General features: G+C 40.4%; 1 protein-coding gene and 1 pseudogene across 1 annotated transcript in view; one reads left to right on the top strand and one right to left on the bottom strand.

Moving 5' to 3' along the window:
- TSPAN7 (tetraspanin 7) overlaps positions 1–3,371 on the bottom strand; it is a 125,970-nt gene extending 122,599 nt beyond the window's left edge. Inside the window, exon 1 of the mRNA XM_020913674.2 lies at positions 3,219–3,371. Within this exon, the coding sequence (XP_020769333.1) occupies positions 3,219–3,299 (81 nt within the window). The 5' untranslated portion in view covers positions 3,300–3,371. The remainder of the gene's footprint in view (positions 1–3,218) is intronic.
- Positions 3,372–3,525: 154 nt separating this feature from the next.
- Positions 3,526–9,165, top strand: LOC110150644 (prostaglandin E synthase 3-like; annotated as a pseudogene).
- Positions 9,166–25,725: the final 16,560 nt, after the last annotated feature.

Raw genomic sequence — 25,725 nt, 5'->3', positions numbered from 1 at the left:
AAAAAAAAAACCTTTGTACATCAAGGGACACCACCAAGAAAAGTGAATAAACAACCCATAGAATCAGGGAGACCTGGCGCGCTGCAGTCCATGGGGTCACGAATAATTGGACATGACTGGGCAACTGAACAACAGGAGAAAATATTTGCAAATGATGTATCTGATAAGAGACTTGAATCAAGAATATATAAAGGACACATACAACACATACAACAATGTTTAAAAAATAACTGAAATAATAATTGGGCAAAAGACATAAACAGACATTTCTTTAAGGCAGATATACAAATGACCAATAAGTACATAAAAAGATTCTGGGTATCACTGCTCATCAAGGAAATTCAAATCAAAACCACAATGAGATATCTACTAGCATGGCTAGAATTTTAAAAGTCAGATAATAACAAATGTTGGCAAGAAAGTAAAGAAATACTTTAAATCACAGTACTCATACACTGCTGGAAGGAATGTAAAATGGTGCAGTCACTTTGGTAAACAGTCTGGCAGGTCTTCAAATGATTAATCAGAGTTACCATATGACCCAGCAAATCCACTCCTAGGTGTATAACCAAGAGAAACGAAGACATATGTTCACACAAAAACTTGCACATAAATGTTTACAGCACTGACTCATAATAGCCACAAGATAGAAATAACCCAAATGTCTATCAGTGGACAAGTGAATGAACAAAATGCAATACAGTGTATAAAAGCATGCAGTGGAGTATTATTTGGCCATTAAAAGGAATAAACATGAATGAGAACATTATGCTAAGCAAAAGAAGCCATTCACAAAAGACCACATACTATATGATTTCATTTAGATGAAATGTCCAGAAAAGGGAAATCTATACAAAAAGTAGGTTAGTGACTGGTTAGGGTGGTGAGGGTTATTGAGAGCAGAAAAGAGAATGATAGCTAAAAGGTATGGGGTTTCTTTTTCAGGTAATGAAAATGTTCTAAAATTGACTGGGTGACGGTTACACGTATCTGTGAATACACTAAAAACCATTAATTTGTACACTTTAAAAGGGGTGAAGTATGTGAATTAGATCTCAATAAAGCTGTTTTTTTTTTCCTTGCCATTTAAGGTATAATGGAAAACACAGCATTTGTACCATGGTTTATTCACGAAAATGTCTCATTTAAAAATACCCTTGCATCTGGAGAGATCTCATTCGTTGGTTGTGAAGTATGAAGTGATTACTGAATGCTATTTAAACTATTAAATTCATCAGGTAAACATTTAAGAGACTACAGAAATCTTGAAAGTAGGAAAAAAATGAAAATGCAGGCATCAAGGAACTTCAGAGGGCATAAAATGTTGTGCTTAAGATGTATTAGGGTGCATTAAGTAATTGGATTCAGGAGGTTGGGGAGGGGAGGGAGTAAACAAGAAGAGTTAAAAAGCTCCCATGAAAAGTCTTCCTCTAGAAGGCTCCCTTCTTTACCAGCAAGCAGAGATGCTGGAAGATTTTTCAGGAAGCTAAAAATAATTACCCATATGATTTACTCCAGGAACAAATAGGAAGTCAAGTAAATAGGAAGGGCCAAACGCAAAGAGATATAATGAAACAAACAAACAAAAAAGCTAAACCAGTTACCAGGAAAGCTTACTGGGAAGTTTCAGCAACCAGCATGCATTCTTGCTTTTTCCAAGAACATAATATAGGATCTGGGCAGAGCTCACAATTCCACTACTGAAATTTCAGCCCAAGTAAAGTCCATTTCTGTGGTTGCCTGTGTGATATACCAGTTAATCTATCTTATCTCATTGCAGAGTTCTTGGTATGCCTGATCCCCAGAGTCCAGTTTCCCGACCTGAAGAATCGCCAATGACAAGGAATGTCCGCGGGGGGCGGGGGGGCGCATTAGGAATTTTTTTTTTTATCCTTAATAAATCTCAGTTCCTGCCTTGGTCATTACAAACAGCCTGTTTCACCATCAGGCCGAGTCTGAGTACCTCATAAAGCACTGTGCCCCACTTTCAAACCAAAATTAGGGCTAATTGGGGGGGCGGGGGGAAAGGCAAAGAGAAAAACCACCAAAGACGGGGATTGGCTTTTTCTGCAAAGCCTCAGGTTTCAAAACGACTGCCTTGAAAGCTGAAGTGACCCAGATTATTGGGGGGGTGGGTAGTGACATTCACTCTCCTGTAGGGTGGCTGTGGCTTGGTTCAGGAAAGGAAAACTTGGGGAGAAGGGAGTCATCTACACGGATAGAGAAATAACGGGGAATGGTCTTTAGGTACCACCTACTTCAAATGAATCACTGCAGTGTCAGCCCTGCACTGATTCCACGAATTGCCAAACAGGATGAGGTAAGGCACAAGCCTGGAGTCCGCCCCCCCACTCCTCCAGCGCGCAGAGGCTTCTGCTGAGGGGCTGACGTCACCCTTCTGCATTGAGGTTCAAGGACCGAGAGCAGCACCAGTTAGATGGGGAGTAGAGTTGGGGCGCTATTGCTGTCGCCAAGTGGTGGGGGTCCTTCCCTGGGGCTCTGCGGAATGGGTTCACGCAACGACAGAAAGATGAGTGTAAGGGTGCAGGCGAGTGGGCAAAAGGTCCTAAGACCTGGGTCTCCGAGAAAGCGCAAAGATGCCACTGGTTTATGTAAGACCCTCTTCCCTTCGTGCGTTTCGGCGCGGCGGCGGCGCCCACCCACTCTCAGTGCGCTTGGGGGGGCCTTTGATCTCCCTTGCCCAGCCAAGCAGCTCACGGCTCCCGGCGCCTGCCTCTCGCAGCCCCGCGGGGATAACCGGGAATCTGGGATCAAACCCTGCGCTCTCGCGCCTGCTCCCAGCCGGCCACAGGTTAGCGCCAAGAGGCGCCGCGAACCGGCTGGTAAGGGAGGATGGGGAGGGGGATCCAGAGAGGAAAACCGCCGAATAAAACCGCAACTTTCCCCAGAGGCTGACCCTAACCCGCGAGCTTAAAAGAACAAGTCAATACATTAAAATATTTTGGAAAGGTCGACAACCTGCAGTCATCGCCACCACGCAGCCCCTTGCAACCTACACCGGGCGGGGTGCAGGGTCCGAGCAGCCCCAAGGCTGCACCCTGCCATCCTACAGCCCCAGCCCTGCGCCTGTCTCCGTAAGGAGGGCTCACAAGATTTGATTTTTGCTTTGGCTTTTTTCCTCCCCCTTTTCTTCCCGGAGCATCACTCCACTGACCGATGGACGGCAGCGCAGCCGCCGGTCCGGCGTGGCCACTCACCCAGAAGACGAAGGAGTAGATGATGAGGAGGGTTTTGAGACAGGTTATCACAGGTTTGGTCTCCATTCTCCTCGATGCCATACTACAGAGCTCCGGCGGCGGCGGCGGCGGCTGGAGGCGGGCGGGCGCGCGGGAGGGGGGAGGGGGAGGGGGCGGGGCGGGGCGGGGCAGGGGCGCGTGCGGCTAGAGGCCCCGTGCGCGCGTGCGGCTAGAGGCCCCGTGCGCGCGTGCACGCGAGACTGCGCGCGTGCTTGAGCGCGCACCCGGCAGAGCGCCCACTTAAGGAACCGAGCGGCGGAAACTGCGCATGCGCGAGTCCGCACCGGCTCAGCCAGCCAGCCGAGGAGTGGGGCAGGGCCTCCGGGAGTGAGTAGGAGAGTTTCTGCTTTGTACGCAGTAGGGCTTTCCATTGGCAGGATCGTCTGCACCTGGTTTATTGCCATCCCCGGAAAGCAATCGGATTCCTACATTTGGACGGCCCACAAGGCCATCTGAGATGGAAGTGGCCCAGTAGTCGTGTCCTTGGAACAAGCTGGCCTTGTCTGTGCCAGTAACAGACTGTGACAGGTGGCCGGAGATACAGCTGGAGGGATGGTTAGGAACACGGGAGCTCAGACAGACACCCCCAATCCTTGCCACCACAGGCAGTCCATGCTTTCTTGACATTTTGAAATGATGAAGCCGAATGACAAGGTTCTATATGAAAGTACCATTCATTCTTCACATAAAATGTGTAACAGGAAAAAAAAATGTTTAAAGTCCCTGAGACTCATATTCCCCACCCTAACAAGTACAGACCAGCTCACACTCAGGAAAGAACTGTTTTAAGGTCAAAAAATAAGGTTGGAAAACAATTCAGAAGTTCCTCAAAACATTAAACACAAAGTTACCATATGACCCAGTGGTTCCGCTCCCAAGAGAAATGAAAACATGTCCACACAAAAGCCTGCCCATGAATGTTCACAGCACCCCAATGTCCATCACTTGTGAATAGATGAACATAATGTAGCACATCCATACAATGGAAAATTATTTGGTCACACACACACACAAAAACAACAAAGCACTGATATTTGCTGTAATATGTTTGAGCCTTGAAAATATGCTAAGTGAAAGAAGCCAGACACAAAAGACCACATACTGAATGTTCCATTTATAGGCAATGTCCAGAATAGACAGATCCATAGAGACAGAAATAGATTAGTAGTTGCAGGGGGCAACAGGAATGAGGAGGGACTGTTGATGAGTAGGGGGTTTCTTTGGGGAGTGACAAAAATGCTCTGGAATTATATTGTGGTGATGGCTGCATAATTTCATGAATATACTAAAAACCACCGAATTGGACACTTTAAAAGGGTGAATTTTATAGTACATGAATTATATCCCAATAAAAAAGCAATGTACACTCCACCCAGATTTCCTGTGGCTGGTTTGCAGAGGAACACACAGTACAGATTCTGTGGGAGATTTCGCTGGATTCCTAAGAGACTCTGCAGTCAAAACAGCGACAATATCACAGGCTAACTTAATTGTGGATGATGCTAAGGATGCCTTTTGTGAAAGAATGAAAAACAAAGTCAATAAAGCTTGAAGAAAGCCTGCCAAGTCAGTTGCAAGAGTAATTATTACCGCCAGTGGGTTCTACTTGGTCCCAGGTCAGTGAGGTCATTGTAGAAACAGGACACAAACGTGAGGAAGAGAGGTAAGCGGGCATAGAGGGGAGTGGAGCGGAATATGGATACAGGTGGAAAAAAAGACTAGGGACAGCTTGGCAGTGTTTCTCTTATAAAGGAAGATCTTGCAGAGTGATTTTCTACTCTGGTTGCTTATTTGCATCACCTGGAGAGCTTAATCACTAACAACAAAGCCTTGACTGCCTGTGCCCAATCCCAGGTAGCCTGAATCATTTGATTTGGAGTGAGGGCATGGCAGTTTTCAAAGTTTTTCAGGTGGTCCTAATGGGAATCAAGAGCTCAAACCACAACATGCTCAAACCCACCCTCAGAAAGGCACCTTCACCTCCACTTTCACAGTCCCTGGGCGGCACAAGAAAAGGATACTGAAGACTTCAAACCCAGTGAGTGTTCTTATCCAAAAAGATCTTTCCCATGCATAATTACTCTGTAAAGGGGTCAAAAATCTCAGTTTTCAACCCAACTGGGCCAAGGCTGAGCATCATAGATAATTTCATGAGTTAATATATGATATTCACATATGGCGCCCATGAACTCAACTAAGTCACCATTTCACAGTTTGTCTGAAGCTTTCTGGGGTAAGATTCTTGAAATCTTGGGCTATTCTAGCAAAAAAATAATTTATTTAAATGTAAAGATAAGAGTATTCAGTAATGTAATTAGTGGGTAAATCACCATATTTCATAACTAGAGACTTGCTACTCAAAATATGGTCTGTGATATAATAGGGTGACAAACATTCTAGTTTTCCCAGGACTGAAAGGTTTCCTTTCACTCTGGAGTTTTATTGGTAAAACCCAGACTAGCTGGCCACCATATCAGTGAACCAGCAGCACTGCTAGCAGCTGGGAGAGCTGATTGAAAATGCATAACCTCAGGCCTCACACCAAGCCCGTGTTAACAAGATCCCCCAGGGGATTCAGAAGCACAGTAATGTCTGTCAGTTTGACATGGATTGAACTGTGTCCCCCAAAACGATATGTTGAAGTCCTTACCCCCTTTACCTCAGAATGTGACTTTATTTGGAAATAGTGTTGTTGCAGATGTAATTATTTAAGAGGAGATCATACTGGAGTAAGGTGGCCCTTAGTCCAATATGACTGGTGTCCTTAAAAGAAGATAAGACCCAGGAAGAGGGCCACGTGAAGATGCAAACACACACAGGGTAAAGGCCATAAGACTGATTGAAATGATGTAGCTGCAAACCAAAAGTGCCAAGGATTGATTGTCACCACTAGAAGCTAGGAAGAAGCAAACAAGGATTATACCTGGTCTCAGAGGAAGCCTGGCCCTCCTGACACTTTGATTTCAGACTTCTGGCCTTCAGAACTGGGAGAAAAGAAATTTTCTGCAATTATTTTAATTGTACTTTGTTACCACAGCCACAGGAAACTAATCCATGTCAAAGATTCACTGATCTTGTTCCTCAAAATATGACCACAGCTACCATATCACGTAGCAGTTCACTGCTAGGTATACACCCCCAAGAATTGAAAGCAGGGATTCTAACAAAAACGTGTACGTGAGTGTTCACAGCAGCACTAGTCACATTAATTGAAGGGTGGAGACAACCTAAACAAATGTCCATCAACTAAGGAATGGATAAACAAAATGTGATAAATCCATGCAATGGAATATTATTCAGTCATAAAAAGGAATGAAGTACTGACACATGCTACCATATGAATGAATCTTGGAAACTTTATACTGAGTGAAAGAAGCCACACAAATACCACATATTGTACTCATTTTTGTGAACTGTCCAGAACAGGCAAATCCATAGAGACAGCAGATTTATGGTCTCCCAGGGGCTGAGGCAGGAGGGAATGAGAGGTGACTGCTTAATAGTCCAGTGTTTCCTCCTGAGATGATGAAAAATTCTGGAGCTAGAGAGCGATGATGACAACATTGTGAATATCCTTAATGCCACTGAGTTGTATACTTTTAAATGGTTAACATGGTAAATTTTATGGTATGTATATTTTGTCACACATGCAAATAACATATAACCACAGCAAGTCCAAAGGTCCTGTGGCCCGCTACATTTGAAGAACTGACAGAAGGTCAGCAAGGCTCAATAGCAGGGGCAAAGATGGTGTACAGGAGGCTGGAGAGAGGTCAGCCCATCCAGGTCCTGTTAGATGATAATAAGAATTTTAATATTTTGCTTAAAAACAAGGGGAGCTTTCGATTTGTTATTTGTCGGGAGCAAGTACTTCAAGGAAAACCAGACTGCCACCAAAGCACCTATCTGGTCCCTGCTCTAACTGTCACCCCCAATGTGTTGTTCCCACAGCAACCAGAGTGATCTTGTTCAAACACAAGTGAGATCATGTCACTCTCTCATTTAAAGCCCTCCAGTGGCTTCCCATCCATTGCCCAAAGAATCAAATTCCAACTCTACACCCTGACTTAGAAAGCATATGTGAGCTGACTCCAACTTCATCTCCCATGGCTCCCCCTTCACCCCTGCCTTCTTCTGGCCCTTCAATCAGACTTCATTTCGCCTGAAAGCCTTCACAGTGGCTGGTCCTATCTTTAGAATGCTTTGCCCCTTAAACTCTGAATAGCTGGTCCCTCCCTTCCTGTCATTTAGATCTCAGTATAGATGTCACCTCCTCGGAAAGGCCATTTCAGATGGAAATAGCCACCCAGTCAAAAATAGCCACCTAGTCACTATATATTCCAATTCTCTGCAACACACTTACCTAACATTTTCTTATTTGTGCACTTGTTCTGTTGTCTGCCTCTCCCACTAAGCTCCACCAAGCAGGTAATTTTGTCTGTCTTATTCACTGCCATATCCCCAATACCTAGATACAGTAGCATTTCAAAAAACCTACTGAGTAGATAGGTGCATAGTAGCCACTCAATAGACAATTGTTGACTGATAGAAGAAGGATTTGGTATGTGAAATAAACCTTGAAGTAAGAAGAGGATAGTGGTGGTCTTTGAGCAGTGGAAGACCCAGAGAAGGAAAGGATGCAGAAATGTTGGTCGGAGGAGGATCTTGCTCAGGCCAAGTTTGACTCTCTTGTTTAGGCAGTTGGGGAATGACGTGATCTGACCCATGTTTTAGCAGTTACTTCCCAAAGAAATTTGGGAAGCAGTATGCAGGAGTGGAGGTTGCAGAAGAGAGACTAGAAACAGGAAGAGAGGGACTTCCCGGGTGGCTCGATGGTAAAGAATCTGTCTGCCAGTGTAGCAGATAAGGGTTCGATCCCTGGTCCAGGAAGAATCTCTCACATGCCATGGAACAACTAGGCCCATGCGCCACAACTACTGAGCCCATGCTATAGAGCCCAGGAACCTCAACTATCGACCCCATGTGCTGCAGCTACTGAGTTCACACACCCTAGGGCCGGTGATCCTCAACACGAGAAGCCACTGCAATGAGAGGCTCATGCACTACAACTCGAGGAAGCTAAGAATATACCATTTTGCCATTAGCAAAAAAAAAAGAAGAAAAGCCTGCACAGCGATGAAGACCCAGCACAGCCTAGATAAATAAAGAAAATAATGTACAAAACAGAAACAAGAAAAGAGTTAGAAGGTAACTGCAATAACCTGATTGGGAGTTGATCAGGGCTGGGCCTTGGGAAGTGGCATGGGGCTGGAGGAGGGGCTGGGGTAGTGCATCTCAACTCTGGATGTATTAAAATTCACTGAGGAGAAAAACCTCCACATCCAGGCCACTGGAGAGGTCCACCCATCCTTTAGCCAGGCCCCCTGCCCCGTTCACAATACAGCCTGCTCCTGCAAAATGGTAACATCAAAGGGACTATGTCTTCACTGAATTTTGTCTTGAAGACAGTCAAGATGTTAATGTAAATTTTGAGAACTCCAAACTTACATTCAGTTGTCTTGGAGGAATTGATCATTTTAAACATTTAAATGACATTGATCTTCTTCACTGTATTGATCCAAATGATTCCAAGCATAAAAGAATGGACAGATCAATTTTATATTGTTTATGAAAAGGAGAATCTGGCCAGTTATGGCCAAGGTTAACAAAAGAGAGGGCAGAGCTTAATTGGCTTAGTGCGAACTTCAATAATTGGATAGACTGTGAAGATGATTCAGTTGCAGACATGTCTAATTTTGATTGTTCCTCTGAGATGATGAACAACATGAGTGGTGATGAGAATGTAGATTTACCAGAAGTAGATGGAGCAGGTGATGATTCACAAGACAGTGATGAAGAAAAAATGCCTGATCTGGAGTAAGGAATGTTGTCATCACTGGATTTTGAGAAAGAAAAACCACTTCTCTGCAAGATTCTGTAATTGAGAGAATTCCTGAGTTGACAGCTCTAAAGGCAGATACTATATTTACCTCCTATAACCCATTTTTCAACCTGTTTGCTTTTTTAAAGGTTTCACTAAGGATCGATATGTAACATTGTACTGGGCAATTTGGGGGCATTCCTGGTGACTCAGTTGGTAAAGCATCTGCCTGCAATGCAGGAGACTTGGGTTCGATCCCTGGATCAGGAAGATCCCCTGGAGGAGGGCGTGGGAACCCACTCCAGTATTCTTGCCTGGAGAATCCCATTGACAGGTGATCCTGGCAGCAGTCCGTGAGGTCGCAAGAGTCGGAGACAACGAGTGACTAAACCGCCACCACCATTTTTTCCATGATGCTGTTGAGGTCCTAGGCAATTGATAAAGCAGTTGTGATAAAAACATTTCACCAAAGTCTCCTTTACTTCACAACCTAGATACTGACATGATAGGAAGCACTTAGCTTAGGGAAAGGAACTAAATTTTAGATTTTAGAACATGGACTCAAAGTGGCTGAAACAATTGGTTGATACTTTAAACTAGTAATATGTTGTTCCTCTGGTATATCTTTCAGAATTATTTCACTAAAGTTTTATTTTTCAAAAAATTTCCTTCACATTATTGTACATAAGTGACCATTTGTCAGTGTTCCAGATGTATCTTGACTAAAACTAGCGAATGCTGTAACTTAGATGGTTTTGAAGCCTATACATTTGGTATTGCTTGATCCTTAAACTTCTACATTTCTTAGCACAGAGGATGAAGAAAGGCTGTACATTGTGGCTTGACAGTCTGTAGTTTTAGACCAAATTTGTATTTGTCCTGTCATTAAGACAAATGAGTGGGAAAAAATGTTAATGCACTATTGAATTTTTTTCATTCCTTTCTTTCTTTTTTTTTTCAATTCAGCTTGTACCTGGGCTGAAAACCTCAATATATGTTTTGGCAGTGGGGAATTTTTAAAAAATGTCTACATTCTTTCTAATAAACTGTTGGAAGACTTCTTGGCTATCCTTTCAAGTGTCTGGTTTACTGTAATTTCATGTATTGCCATTTACTAGAATGGAGTTTTTATTTTTACTTGAGGAAAAATTTGGGAATATTCCTCAGTTTGAAAAAGAAAAGCTTGAAGAAAAAAAAAAAAGAAAAAGAAAAGCTTGCTGTAATGTCACAAAAAACCCTTTAAAAGTGGATCTGTAATAGAAAATTGTAGATACACTTTGCAATAGTTGGAAAAGAAAGTGTGGTTTGATTGAAATAAAACTAAATGTGTTGTCCTCCTCTAAAAATTCACTGGGAAGCTTTTAGACTTGTGGATACCTGGTCTCCATCCCCCAGAGATTCTGATTAGCTCAGTCTTTGGTGGGGCTCCAGCAATCATTATTTTTTAAAGCTCCCTATATGTTCTAGCTGGGATTGAAACCACTGGGACAGGTAAAAGAAATTGTTCAGTAATAGAATAGACAGCCCTCGAGACTAAGTGGCTTTGGGTAATGAAGGAAAAGGAGGAATTGAATGTGACTGGCTTCTGGTATGGGTAAACTTGGAGGACGGCTTTTACATGATCTCAATAAATCGTACATCCAAACAAGGGACTTGTTTACGGTTGTTAACAGGTATGTAGATGAAGAAATTTTTTAGTAGCAAAGGGACATTTTTGTTATAATATTAAGGAAAAATATAAAAGTAGAAAAATATATATGTACTATGATCTGAACCAGGTAAGAACATATAGAAAAGAAATTGGAAGAACATATGTATAAAATTTTCACACTGGTAACTCTGGGCTCGGGGGTTATAGGTGATTTTATTTCTTATGTTTTGTATTTACTTCCTTTCCCCAAATTTCTAAATGATCATATATAACAATTATCATAAAAAGGATATTTTTATAAAGGAAGCCCTCTACATAAAAGGTTAAAGTATTAAAAATTTGAGGGCTTAGAGGGATTTTGTTTTGAGAATTTGCTGAAGTGAATTTTGAGCATTTGTCCATTCATCTAACTGTTTTTGAGAATTTGCTGAAGTGAATTTTGAGCATTTGTCCATTCATCTAAATTTCTGTATTTATTAATATATCTGTGTGTTTCCAGGAATTCCCACCTGAACACCACAGATGACTTTTACCCTGGGATTCAGAAACGTCTACAGAACAGAGACTGGACCTGCTGAAGGTATGTCTGTGAAAGTCACTCAGGAAAGCACGCAACCAAAGAGAGGAGAGAACTAAGGTTTGCAAATTTAGTCTAAGGAGCTTTAATGTGAGCATCAGAGGGTTGTTCTGAGGACAGCTCAATATGTATTATACACGGAATGAATGAGGCAGGCCCTTGTATGTCTTCATTGGGAATTTACCCCTGAGCCTTGGGGGAAAGCAAATGTTCCAAAAATTAAAAAAAATAAAAACTAGATAAGAAAAAAATTTCATAGAGATATCGAGATCACAAAGTTTTACAGCCAGTATAGCCTGCTTAACAAAAAATTGCAGGGACAAAGGGTACTGTTCTCATTTTCACAGAATGACAGCTGGATGTCTCAGAACATGGGGTAGAAACATAAGAGACCCAGATGACTTCCCCAAGCAACACAATTTAAGAAGAAGGAAGAGGCCCATGCTACTTTGTAACAGGACTAACATTTGTGAAATCATACTGGCAGGTCTAAGTAATAGCTAGGAAGACCAGACTTGTAAATACAAGTGCCATCTCCCTTCTCAGTGGGGACTTCCTGAAAATATTGGGATGAATTTGAGAGGGGTTGAAGTGCTTCAGTTTTTTTTTGTTTTTGTTTGTTTGTTTGTTTGTTTTGGTCTTGGCAATGCATTCAACATATAAGATTGCTAATTGCCAAATTCATTATTGGAATAGTGAAAGATGGAGAACAATACTAATACTCATCTGTAGTGTTTTGCCATTTAGTCATTCGTTCTATACAATTCTGAAACATCTGCTATTTGCCAGGTGCTTGTCTAAGCATTAGAGATTCAGCGACCAAGCCAAACCAGGTTCCTGTCCTCAGGGAGCTTGTAGTCTACTGAGGAAAATGAACAATAACATGAATTTTAGCATATCCATCCTATAGAATGCTGTGATATGGTTTTTATATATTATGTATATTTAACTGTATTAAAACAAAAGGTTCATCAAAATATAATACATAATATATAATCTTTTACTTACAAAGGCAATTTGTAGAAGAGAATTGTAACCTATGACTATAATAATAAAATGTATTAGAGTGTTCATAGGAAAGACTCAAGATGAAATATATATGATAAATCTTTGAATGCTATTAGGATGGAACTTCACCCCTGAAAATGTTTGATTTTTTTTACAAGCAGTATTACATTTATAATAAAAAAAATAAGTTAGTAAAATGAAACACTGTGTACAGAGGCTAAACCTTAGAAATGCTGTTTGCAACATTGCCATTGGGATTTTATGTTTATCCTGTGACTATTGGACATAGGGAAATGCAGGTAAAGCTTTTGCATACAATGGTGTTTTTTGGACACAAAAATTATAATTATAACTTCAGAATATTTCCTTTATACCTCAACCAAATGGCAATGCAATGTGAAGGAAATAATTTTGGAGGTAAATTGTGTGATGATAGCTCCACATGGACAGAACTCTGGTGTTCATCCTGTCTCGAAGACATAAATCTACCCTTGGAGGGACAGAGCAGAGCTACTTTGAGCCATTCTGTTTTATGTATCATTTGTTTATTGCTGATCTCAAGGAGGATACATCCTTTCTTGAATGCCTTTCTTAGAAATTAAATATCATTGTCCATTGGGTTCAGAAACTATCCCATTGATGGCTTTGCTCTCCACGTTTATATTGTATTTCCAAAGAAATAATCTAAATATCCAGCAATGGGGGATTCATTAAATGGATGATATTATTGTACAGTCACTTTTCACTTGAGTCTCAGCTATACTTTTGATGCTCTTCTCTGTATCACAGGTGGTTAGAAACCAGTAAACTCCATTTTGCAGGGTCCCTTTCAGCTTGCGTCCCATTAGGCTTGCTACTGGGAGGCACTGGTGGGGAGACTGTAAGGTGAAAAAGAGAATAGCCTTTTAGTCTGTCTCAAGGGGTCCTCTAGAGGCAGCAACAACAACTACAGGCAACTGTTTGTCCCCAAAACATCTGTGGCACTTTTAACTTTGTACTCAGTGATAGCAGTACCTCTCACAGATCAATATTAAGTGCCACAAGTGCCATCACCCACTTATGGGCTCCAGCCCCAGGGATGGTGGCAGCTTTCAGGTTTCCTAGGTAAGACACAGTCATTAGTCATTTGCAAAACTGGCCTGAACTCTTTCTCTCCCCGTTTCCATGCCCTTGTGCAATGCAACTTTCCACATAAAAAGTGGAATCTATTTCTCTACTCTTCGAATCTGGGTTGGCCTTGTTCCTTACTTGGAATAATAGAAGGCAGAGAAAAAGGCACTGTGGTAGTCCCAAGCCTAGGCCCCAGAAGGACCCTCTGGCTTCTGCTCTTTCTCTTGGAGCCCCTTGACTGCCATGGAATAAGCCCACGCTGGCCTGCCAGAGAATGACAAACCATGTGGGTCTGAGTCTAGCCAGTCACCTTGTGCCAGCTGAAATCCCCAAACATGTAAAAGGAGCCCAGCCAAGATCAGCAAAGCCAGCCCACAGCCAACCATAGATTCATGAGAGCCCTCAACTGAGACTACAGAAGTGCTGAGATGAACCCAGCCTAAATTGTTAGCCACAGAATTTTTCTTAAATTCTGGTTTTACACAAGTAAGTTTGAAGTGGTTTGTCACACAGTGATAGCTCACTAAGACACACCTTTCTCCTTTTTTCTTCTTCAGCACTTTTTATAACTTTATAGCAAATACTAGCATTAAGTCTGTTTCTGTATTAAATGTATAGAGTGGTTTCTGTTTGCCTGCTGGATAGTGACTGTTAAAATGCTGTGTCCATAGACTGGAATTCTGTGCAGTCATCAGAGTAATGTTCAAGTAGAATATGTTGACACAGGAAAATTCCTGTAGTATATTTTTAAGTGAAAATATGAAATTATAAAAAGTACATATAGTATGATGCTAATTTAAAGATAACATATCACATATTAATAGTGATCATTATTACCTCACGTGATCTGATATCTGATCACTTTGTGATTTCTTTCCCTTTACTCTTACATTTTCTGCATTTACTAAATGTTTTATAAAAGCGTCTGTTTCCTTTATAATTAGAAAAAATTTTCATTTTAATTTCCATTATTGAAATATCATTGATTTACAATGTTAATTTCTGCTGTATAGCAAAGTGATTCAGTTATATATATATATATATATATTCTTTTTCCTATTCTTTTCCATTATGGTTTATCACAGGATATTGAATATAGTTCCCTGTGCTATACAATAGGACCTTGCTGTTTATCCATCTAAAATCCCAAACTTCTGCTAATCCCAAACTTCCACTGCATCCCCCACCCCTTGACAACCACAAGTCTGTTCTCTATGTATGTGAGACTGTTTCTGTTTCATAAATAGATTCATTTGTGTCCTATTTTAGAGTCCACATATAAGTGACATCATAGGGTATTTGTCTTTCTCTTTCTGACTTGCTTTGCTTAGTATAAAAAGCAACTCTATTTTTAGTTTTCTGAGGAACCTCCATACTGTTTTTCACAGTGGCTGCACCAATTTACATTCCTACCAAGAGTGTGAGGGTTCCCTTTTCTCCATAGCCTCTCCAGTGTTGGTTATTTGTAGACCTTTTTAAAAAATTTTAATTGAAGTATACTTGATATACAATGTTGTCTTGATTTGTTGTACAGCAAAGTAACTCAGTTATGCACATATATACATTCTTTTTAATATCTTTTCCATTATGATTTATCACAGGATACTCCATATAGTTCCCTATGCTATGGATTAGGACCTTGTTGTTTATCCATTCTAAATGTAATCGTTTGCATCTACCAATCCCAAACTCCCAGTCTATCCCTCTCCCACTCCCCCTGCACCAGCAACCACAAGTCTCTGCTCTATGTCTGTGAGTCGCCTTCTGTTTTTGTAGACAGGTTCATTTGTGCCATATTTTAGATTCCACATAGAAATAATATATGATATTCGTCTTTCTCTTTCTGACTTACTTCACTTAGTATGATAATCTCTAGTTGCATCCACGTTGCCGCAAATGGCATTATTTCATTCTTTTGATGGTTCAGTAGTATTTCATTATATATATATAGGTACTATATCTTCTTTATCCATTCCTCTGTCAGTTGACACTTAGGTTGTTCCCTTGTCTTGGCTATTATTGTAAATAGTGATGCTGTGAACATAGGGGTGCATTTACCTTTTCAAATTGTAGTTTTGTCTGGGTAGATTCCCATGATTGGGATTGCTGGGTCATATGGCAACTGTATTTTTAGTTTTTTGAGATACCTCCATACTGTTTTCCACAGTGACTGTACCAATTTACATCCCCACCAACAATGTAGGAGGGTTCTTTTTTCTCCACACCCTCTCCATCATTTGTTATTTGTAGATTTTTAAATGATGACCATTCTGACTGGTGTGAGGTCGTACCTCATGGCCCTTGATTTGCATTTCTCTAATAATTAGCAATGTTGAGCATCCTTTCATGTGCCTGTTGGCTATCTGTATGTTTTCTTTGAAGAAACATCTACCTAGGTCTTCTGTCCAGAAATAATCTTAGATTGTTAATTTTTAAGGACATCTGGATTGATATTTGGTTTGGAGGAGTCATGGTGTTTTATGTAACTCTCTGTTTAGCAATATATACAAAATGACTTTTAAAAAATAGGTGGCAGGAGAACAGTGTTTAATATCTGCTAACAGTATCCCAAGCTAGGTTGCAGTCACTGTTATTGCCCTGTAATTTCTCATCACATAGTGGCATATGAATTGGAGCATAAACCAATTTTTCTTGCTTCTTTCTTTTTAAATCCTGTAAGTCACCTGACAACAAAGCAGCTGCTGAAATACCTTCCTGACATGTATCCTCTACATGTGTCCAGCTCTAGATAATTCACTCAGCAGGTGTATAAATCTTTGATCACTGATAATCTTTTATTAAAAGGATGCTATGCTTCTATACTGACTTCGCTACCTGTGATAAATGCTGTATTTATCCTGTGACATGAAAGATATGATTGATGGAGACATGGCTCAGAGGAATTCAGCCAAAAAGATAATAGTTGCAGGTATCCAGATTCTGTGCAGTTTTTTTTCTTTCTTTCTTTTTTTTTTTTTACCATTTTAATCATTTATATCATAACGTTTATTGACCCTATTTTTAAAATCCAGAGATTGATTACTGTTCACTGACTTCAGTAGGAATATCCTATACATAATGGTGACTAATGTGTTTTAGTTAGATTCATTTATTAGAGGAGTACTTTAATAAAACATAAAAATGAGTATGTTGAAATTCCTTCTATCTAGTTACAGGGAGATAAACTCTAGACATTCAAGTATGCAGATGTTATATAACCCAGGCCAGAGCCCCATCTGGTATAAGTGGCTAAATTTAAGATGAAGACTAGGCCAGTGTGGCTGAAACAGAGCAGAATATTGAGCTGATTATCAATGACTAACTTCTAAATTCAGTCAATATACAGGACCTTGATCCTAAACTTCCTTTTGTTAAAACTATCCCTATCAGTGAGCTGATGGCTGCCAATGATTGTAGTATATCATGATCATCATTGCAAGTATTATTGATCAACCACTGGCATCAGGATTTGAAGCCAGTCACACTTAGAAGCCTGCACTCTTGACAACTGGTTTTGAAGTCAGACTGCCTGGGTTTCCTCCTGGCCTCTGCCACTTACCAGTCTTCACATCTGTAAAATGGGACTATCAATAGTTACTAACTTATTTGGAATAGTTATGGCATAGTGGGTGTTCAGTAAATGTTAGTTATCATTGTAATAACACTGTGCAGTCTCCTAGTTACAAAAGTTTTGATCTAAAAGGAACCTCAAAGATGATTAAGTTCACTATTTTTCAACTGCAGGTCACAACTTGTTAGTGAATTGTGAAATCAGTTTAAGGGCTCATTTCCAGCACTTCATAAACCAAATAAGAGTGTAATCAAATAGAAATTATCAAAGTGCATTGCCTGTAGTAAGAGTAAGTGTTGTTTCATGAAACATTTGTTTTGGAGAGAGAGCAGACATGATTGATCCCCTGCTCACATCACCTTCAGGTCTCTTGCTGGTTCTGCCCATCCTCCAGTGTTTTTGCACTGCTCTCCTAAAGAATCTTCCCTGTAGTTTTTCATAAAACTTCCCTTCAGCTACTGGAAACACCGTAGCCTAATGTATTTGTATTGTCTATCTGTTGCCGCATGGCAAATTTTTCAAAAACCTAGTGACTTAAAATGACAGCATTTGTTATGTTACACGATTTCTGAGGGTCAGGAATCCAGAAGTAACTTATCTGAGTGATTCTGGCTCAGGGAGTTTCATAAGATTTAAGTAAAGTTGCTAGCTAGGGCTGCGGGATCTGCCTTCAGATTCACTCCTGTGCTTGTTGGCAGGCCTCAGTTCCTTGCTGGCTGTCAGCTGATGGCCTCAGGTCCTTGTTATTAAGAGTCCATGTCATGGGGCTCTTTATAGGATTGCTCATAAAATGAGACCTTGCTTTCTCCAGAGACAGGGAAGAGAGAGTCCGAGATGGAGGCCACAGTCTTTCATATTTTAATCTGAGAAGTGACATACCATTACTTCTGCTGTATTTCATTGGTTGCAGTGACCAACCATGGAACAGCATAGGTGGAAACTACACAAAGGCGTGAATTGTACAAGGCAGGGATCACTGGAGGCCATCTTTGAGGACTGGCTACCATAGGTACCATGAGCTTCAGTTCCTGGGAGGTTACACCTGCTGGGGTGGCCTGTAATCAGCTCTCTTGCCTCAGGGCGAGTCAGTCTTAGGTGTATTTTATGCTTCAGAGCTCCCCATGAGATTAGACTGGGGCTGAGACTTTACCTGAAATCTGACCCTTGGTTGATTTCTGCACCTTTCTTGCTCTGCTTCTTCTAGTCCCATACCACTTTCTCCTGAAAGCATCTTTAATTAATCACTCACACTCAAATCCTTATCTCAAGGTGTGATTCTGGGAAACCATGGTGTATGTATGTGTGTATGTGTGTTTGCAGAATGGGTCAATATAAAACATTTCTTACTGTAAGTCATGGTCAAAAATGTTGAAATTTTTTAAGTTTGATCTATATCCATTCCTTCATTTTACAACTGAGTAAACTATAGCCCAAGCAGGTAAAGTCATTAACTCAGTATTACCCAACTCTTAGCAGTTAGATGAGCCCTTAGTTTTATTTATTCCTATGCTTAGCCCTCTGGCTATAAAATCACTTCCATTGGATTGAACTTCAACTCTGCTACTTGATAATTGTGTGACATAAGACAGTTCAGTCCTTCTGGGCTTTAGTCCCCTGATCTGCAACATGAGAGTAATAATGGCTCTGAGTCATAAAAAAAGGTTGGATCAAAATGAAATCAAATTCAGGCTTCACAATTCACTGGCTTTTTCCCTGCAGTTTTTTTTTGTGTGTGTGTGATGAAATACAAATAACAATGTACCACCTTAACCATTTTAAGTATAGTTCATGAGCACGTGGGCATGCTCTACTCTTTACAACCCCGTGGACTGTAGGCCGCCAGGCTCCTCTCCCTATGGGATTTTCCAGGCAAGAACACTAGAGTGGGTTGCTGTTTCCTTTCCCAGGGGGTCTTCCAAACCCAGGGATCGAACTCACATCTCCTGCATTGGCAGGTGGATTCTTTACTGCTGAGCCACATGGGAAGCCCTCCGTAGTATTAGGTACATTCATAACGTTGTGCAACCATCACCACCATCCATCTAAAGAACTCTACAGCTTTGCAAAAATAAAATTCTGTGCCCATTAAACAATAGTTCCCCATCTCCTCCCTACCTAGCTGCTCAGAATCACCATTCAACTTCCCATCTCTAAGATTTACCACTCATTGGCTTTTTGACCTTGAGCAAACAATGCATTTTCATTTCCCTCATCTTGAATGAAAAGAAACTAATACTTTCTAGTGTACGTGCGTGTTAAGTCACTTCAGTCATGTCTGATTCTTTGTGATCCTATGGACTGTAGCCAGCCAGGCTCTTCTGTCCATGGGATTCTCCAGGCAAGAATACTAGAGTAGGTTGCCATGCCCTCCTCCAGGGAATCTTCCCAACCCAGGGATTGAACTCATGTCTCTTACATATCCTGCATTGACAGGCAGGTTCTTTACCCCTAGCGCCACCTGGGAAGCTAGGGAGGTCCCATTCTAGGGTACAGTTTATCAAAATACCTGGTTTATATAATCATCAGTGGGCTTCCCTGGTGGCGCAGATGGGAAAGAATCCACTTGCAATTCGGGAGACCTGGTTTCAATCCCTGGGTTGGAAAGATCCCCTGAAGGGGAGGGTATGGCAACCCACTCCAGTATTCTTGCTTGGAGAATCCCATGGACAGAGGAGCCTGGCGGGCTACAGTCCATGGGGTCGCAAAGAGTCGGACATGACTGAGCAACTGAGCACCCATATGATCAACAGCAGCTGGAATCACTGTCATGTACATGGAAGTGCTTTGTAAACCATAAAAATGTGAGCCATTGTGGCTATTGTTTTAGCACTACACATTAATAGGACCTTATTATTATTAGGACCTGCTTATTCATATAGGGTTATATATCAAAGCATTATGAATTTTTGATCAACCTCATGTCATTATTTTAAAATTAATAGTATCACCAGGCTTGTTTTTATTTTTTTTCCTCTGAAAAAAATCGATTTTTCCTTGTGGGAAAATTATCGAAAGATCTTTTTCTAAATGAGTGATTTAATATTTTTAAGTAACTTTTAGGTATGTGGAAAAACATAAAAAGATAAATTATAAATAAGTGAGAGGTTTTAGTTCTTTGTATGTCACAATCTGGTAATATTTCTGACAGTAAGGGAGAATTTGATGATGTTTAGCCTCCAGGGACATTTCTTCTTTGAGGAGAGAAGTGTAGTGACTTTATAGTCTGTATTAACATGAGTCTGTATCTCCATTTGGAGCTGCTACCACTCTGTCTTGATGGATCAAATATTTCAAAATTTTAAGGAGAAACAGTTAAATGGATCATGTAAACAGAAATTTTAGCAGAAACCAGAAGAAAGGATGTTTTAAAATATAAAAACTTGAAGCCTATATTTAGAAAAGAACCTATTTTCACTTGGGTTAGCCTCTCTGTAGATTAGAAGAATGAATTTGCCTACATAGGGAAAAAATAAAGCCTGATTCTGGCCAAGGGACTGTAAACCTAGTTTTTATTTTAATTTTTTTTAGTTAAAAAAAAAAACAACTGAGTTCATTGAAAACTGTGGCCTTCTCTGTAAAGAAATAAGCACTCATGTACTTTCTTGTGGAAAATAGTATATCTTTTATGAAAGGCAATTTGGCAGTATTCATCAAAATTCCATATGCAGTTTGGACCTGGAAATTCTTCTGGGCATGTACATGTGTGCACATATGTGTCACTTATTCTGTCAAGTGTTTCTTTTGTAGTTGAATAGATTATATAGATAATACAGGATCTCTAAACAGACCTAGGGAGACTTAGAAAATTTTTACAGGCATCAAAATGAACATTTACTTACCGTTTGTGTGCACACACATATATAAGAAAATTTATATGCGATGTTGTTCATTATAGTGTTTTTTTTAAACTTTGGTAATAGATGAAAGTTTGGAAGCCATCCAATGTCTGTCAATTTAGGATTGGTTTAAGAAATTATGATACACCCACATGGTAAAATGCTATGCCATTATGAAAAGACTGAGGTTGCTTTTTATGTGCTGATGTAGTACAAATTCTAAAATATATCATTAAGTAAAAATGTCAAGATGCAATGCAGTACATATGCTAACTTTTATGTAAAAATGGAAGAAATATTATTATTTATGTTCAAACACTGGTAGGATAAACAAGCAAACAGAATACCCACTTTCTCAAAAGTAGAGATAAAATGCATATGTTCAGTCCTCCCCTTTGCATAAGGAAATGTACCAATAATTGAAAAAATGGTTTCTCAGCATTTGAACTTGTCTCTGAGAGGGTCAGACATCAGTCTCCCAAACCCAGAGGCAAGTGTGAAGCCAAGTGGGCCCCTCGAAGCACTTATATGTCTTCAAAAAAGATGATGTGCTAAGGATCGAAAAATGTTGTTTTTGTTCCATCCTCTTTGCAAGTCCTCGGGCACAGGAATGTATTTGGAATATTGTTTTTCTCCTCCTTTGGGGACTCAGCCGAAACTGAGGCAGAAAGACTTTCATTTTTATATCTTCTTATACAATTTTACTCTTCACCAGCAGAATACAGAATTGAGCTTATCAGTAGTAACTCCTAAAATTTTCCTGCATGTCTCAACACTTGTGCTATCTGTTACCTTATTTAATAAACCACAATTGAACAATTATTCTTGTCCTGATATTCCCTGCCTCACCTAGCACAGGGCCTCATTTAACAGATGCTCAGTAAATGTTTGCTGAATTAAGCCACCTGTTTTATTTTACATTGATAAAATCACCCACATGCAGGGAAAATGTTAAAATGACTTGCATTTTGGTTGTGAAATTAAAATCCAAAACCATGACCTTCCTTTTGAAATACAAATTGCTTATCTCATAAAAACCCTTTGTCTATCATTTTGGAAAATATGCTCTTGTACCTTGATTCCCAATCCCTAGATAATTGAGGCAAACAGTATTCAATGCTACTGGAATTTAAACCAGTGGTAAAGACATGTATTAAATGTATTGATTTGTTTTTTTCCCCAGAATATATTTAGTCCTCTTGTATGTTGTTTCTTTTTCTCCTGATCCAAGTTGGTGGTCAGGATGTAATTTACAAGGTTTCTAAAGTAACTAAATTATTGCCAGCTATTGGACAACAAGGCCTTTTCAATTTCAAGCCTTAGAAAAAGAGCTCTACCAAAGTACAACTACAAAATGATATTTGTCTTTCTCTGTCAACTTATTTCACTTAGTATGATTATCTCTAGATCCAACCATGTTGCTGCAAATGGCATTATTTCATTCTTTTTCATGGCTGAGTAGTATTCTATTGTATATATTGTATGTACCACAGCTTCTTTATTCACTCATCTGTCAATGGACATTTAGGTTGTTGCCATGTCTTGGCTACTGCGAATAGTGCTGCTGTGAACATAGGGATGCAGGCTGGATAGTCTTTCTATAGTTGGAGAATATGATGATTTTAAAACCTACCTGAAAGTTTTTGATTCCTCTCTCCCATCAAAAGATGGAGTCTCTCCCCCTGATTCTTGAACCTGGGTGAGCATTTATAGTTATCTCAATGACTAGAATGTGGCAGAAATGATGCTGTGTGATTTTGGACCTATATTATAAAAGGCCATATCACTTCTACATAACTCTCTCTTTGGGGATGCTCACACCTGAAACCTAATCATCATGTTATAACCAAGCCCAAGCTCCATCATATCAAATACTAGCTTTCTAGGTATCACATTGATAAGAGAAAGCTGAGTATTTGCTTAAAACACTGCCTCATGGAATCTGAGAGAGCCTCAGAACGAACACAATACGTCTGGTACTATCTTGAGAGTTGACAGGTTGGTGTTAAACTGGATCTTTCCATATAGGGGCTTGATTCTGTTTGGGTAAGGATCTTAGGATTGGTGGCCACAAGCTGAGTATTTTGAGGTTAGAGGCTCAAAGACTCTTGGCATGTAAACTCTTCCACTGAAAAGTGGTAAGTCTTTCAGGAAGTTCCTATAAAGAACAGTGATTTTATCTGCAACTTTTATCTTCCTGAGTAACAGGAAGTTAAGCTAACAATTACAATGGAATAGCAAAATCAGTTGAATGTAGAAAGTAAGCTGTGTAGGGGTAAATAGTTTGGTTCTTTATGGAGAGGAGATATGTAGCTGTCTGGCCAGTGCCCCAGGTAAAGTCACAGCCTGAAAGCCATCATCAGTCAAGAGACTTGTGAGTGAGCCATCAGATGATTCTAGCCTACAGTTACACTGAGTCAAACAGACCTTACCCACGTTGCAGATTTGTGAGCAAAATAAATGTTGTTGCTTTAAACCACTGAATTTTTGGATGGTTTACACGTACCCAAGCATAACCAGAATGAGGAAATTACCATATCTGAGCCCAACTTTTCCAACATAGGAGTAAACACTCAAGTTTACAACCCTATTTGTATCTAGGATATAGAGATGGGACCTAGACCCCTTCAATCAGAGGCACCCATGTGAGACATCTGTTTAGAAGTGAACAATCTGATGCTTCCATTTCTTCTGGAGACATGTCTAGCCTCTAGCGGTGGCAACGACAGTAGTTTCTTGGTGGTTGCAAAATTGAGTTCCTGCCACAGATCTGGCATCAGGATAGCAGCAATGAGAACTTCCTCTAGGGATCAGTGGCAGTAGTTTACCAAGTCTGCTTTGAGGTATAGTTGCAAGTTCTTTTCCTGGACAATTCTGCAGCCCTCCAGGCAACTGGGATAACTGTGGATGAGTGACTTTTATGCTTAATAATCAACTTGATCAAGAAAATGGTACAAGAAATGGTTCCAGCAAAGGATCCTCAGGAAAGTAGGGGGAAATCTCAGGTTGATTATCTCTTTTTGTTGTTGCTGATGTCTCTGAAAACCTGACTGGTACTGAGTCAGTCCAAGGCATGCATCAATCAAATAGCTAATTAAACTATTACCTGTTCTCACTAGGGATAACATGCTCATTTGGGGTAAGGTTCTAAGGTATGCAGAGGCAGTTGTCATAGAATAATATGCAAAGCTTAAGAAATGCAAAATTTGTGGTGGAAGGTAATTGCTTCTACCTGAACGTCACAGTTTAAAACAAGATGAGAGCTCATATCAAAGAAAAAGCAGAAATTTGTGGAATTTCTATGATTTTACTCAAAGAATCTCCTATCACTTGTAGCCACTGGTCTGACATAGCTAAAACAAAACTCAAATTTTGATTCTCAGGCTGTTGTATAAAAACATTGATTTACCAGATATTTTACATAAAAGGTAGATTTCATTGAGAGAGATTGGGATCCCAAGAATGGGAATGGAGGGACTTCCCTGGCAGTCCAGTGGTTAGGACTTTGCCTTCCAATGGACAGGGTGAGGGTTCAATACCTGGTCGGGGAGCTAAGATCCTATATGCCTCACAGCCAAAAAAACGGAATATAAAACAAAAGTAATATTGTAACAAACTCAACAAAGACTTTAAAAATGGTCCACATTAAAAATACTCTAAAAAATCATTGGAATGGAAACAGGTGGGACTCAGGTAACTCAGTACTTGAAACCCCATAGAGTTTTCTTTCCTCTCCTGGTTGATGAGGCTGTTCATCCCTTGAAGAGAATGCAACAGCCTTGGGAGAGTGTTTGAAAAGGAGAGAAAATTCTTCTGACTCTTAGCCCACTCCTTCTGACTATTGCCACACCTAAACTAGAATCAAGTCATGACAGGCTCCAGTTGGCAAACTGCGAATTTACTAATGTATATTGGCAAAAATCGGAATAGGTTCACTGAGTGCTACACTATGAGGAGATTCTGATTTCATTGTGCCAGCTTAGGATGCTGGAAGGGAATTCAGTGGTTTGTTCAGCTGGACTCAAGGTGCCTGGAGTACTTGCCTGGAGAATCCCATGAACAGAGGAGCCAGGCAGGCTGTAGTCCATAGGGTCGCAAAGAGTCTGACATGACTGAGTGACTTAGCACACACGCACAAGTAAAAGAAGCTGAGATGCTAAAAGTTTGTTAGTTTGATACAGATGAAGGAATCCAAAGATAGGAAGGTAGAAATTTTGTAGTGGATTGGTTATACATTACCTATTCACCTCATTCTTGGTACTTTACACTTAGAACTTCTGCCATATTTTCTTCCAGTAGTGTGAGAAGTGAACTGAACCATACAAACATAGGAAGTACACCATATTCTCGGTTTAACATTCAATGTTAAATTTGAAAAATGATTAGCAATAACCCAGGACTCATTTTTCTGACCTTTTTCATACACAAAGTAACTAACACATCCTTTCCAAGAACAGAACTCACACACTGAAGAAGTGTGCTTCATCAGTGAGTAGACAGCTAATGCCCACTGGTCTTGGGTGGCGGTGGGAAAAGTATTTGACACTGCTTTGCCCCTGGTGGCCACTAGGAGTACCAGCCAGTTGTGGTATGTGTTAATCCATACCTTGCAAGGTGCAGGAAACTGGCAGGTCCTAATCAGTGGGAAATTATAGGTTAGGTCAGTGATTTTTGCCCACTAGAGGGTATTTGGCAATGTCTATAGATATTTTGGGTTGCTGCAAATGGGAGGGTGCTACTGGCATCCAGGGAGACCAAGGATGCAGCTAAACATCCCATAGCATACAAGACAATCCCCACTTCCTCAACAAAGTATTATCCAGCCACAAATAGC

Source organism: Odocoileus virginianus, chromosome X (assembly GCF_023699985.2).
Source record: "Odocoileus virginianus isolate 20LAN1187 ecotype Illinois chromosome X, Ovbor_1.2, whole genome shotgun sequence".
Lineage (NCBI taxonomy): Eukaryota > Metazoa > Chordata > Mammalia > Artiodactyla > Cervidae > Odocoileus > Odocoileus virginianus.
The sequence above is the reverse complement of the archived record's forward strand: the minus strand, read 5'-3'. Positions and strand labels throughout refer to the sequence as shown.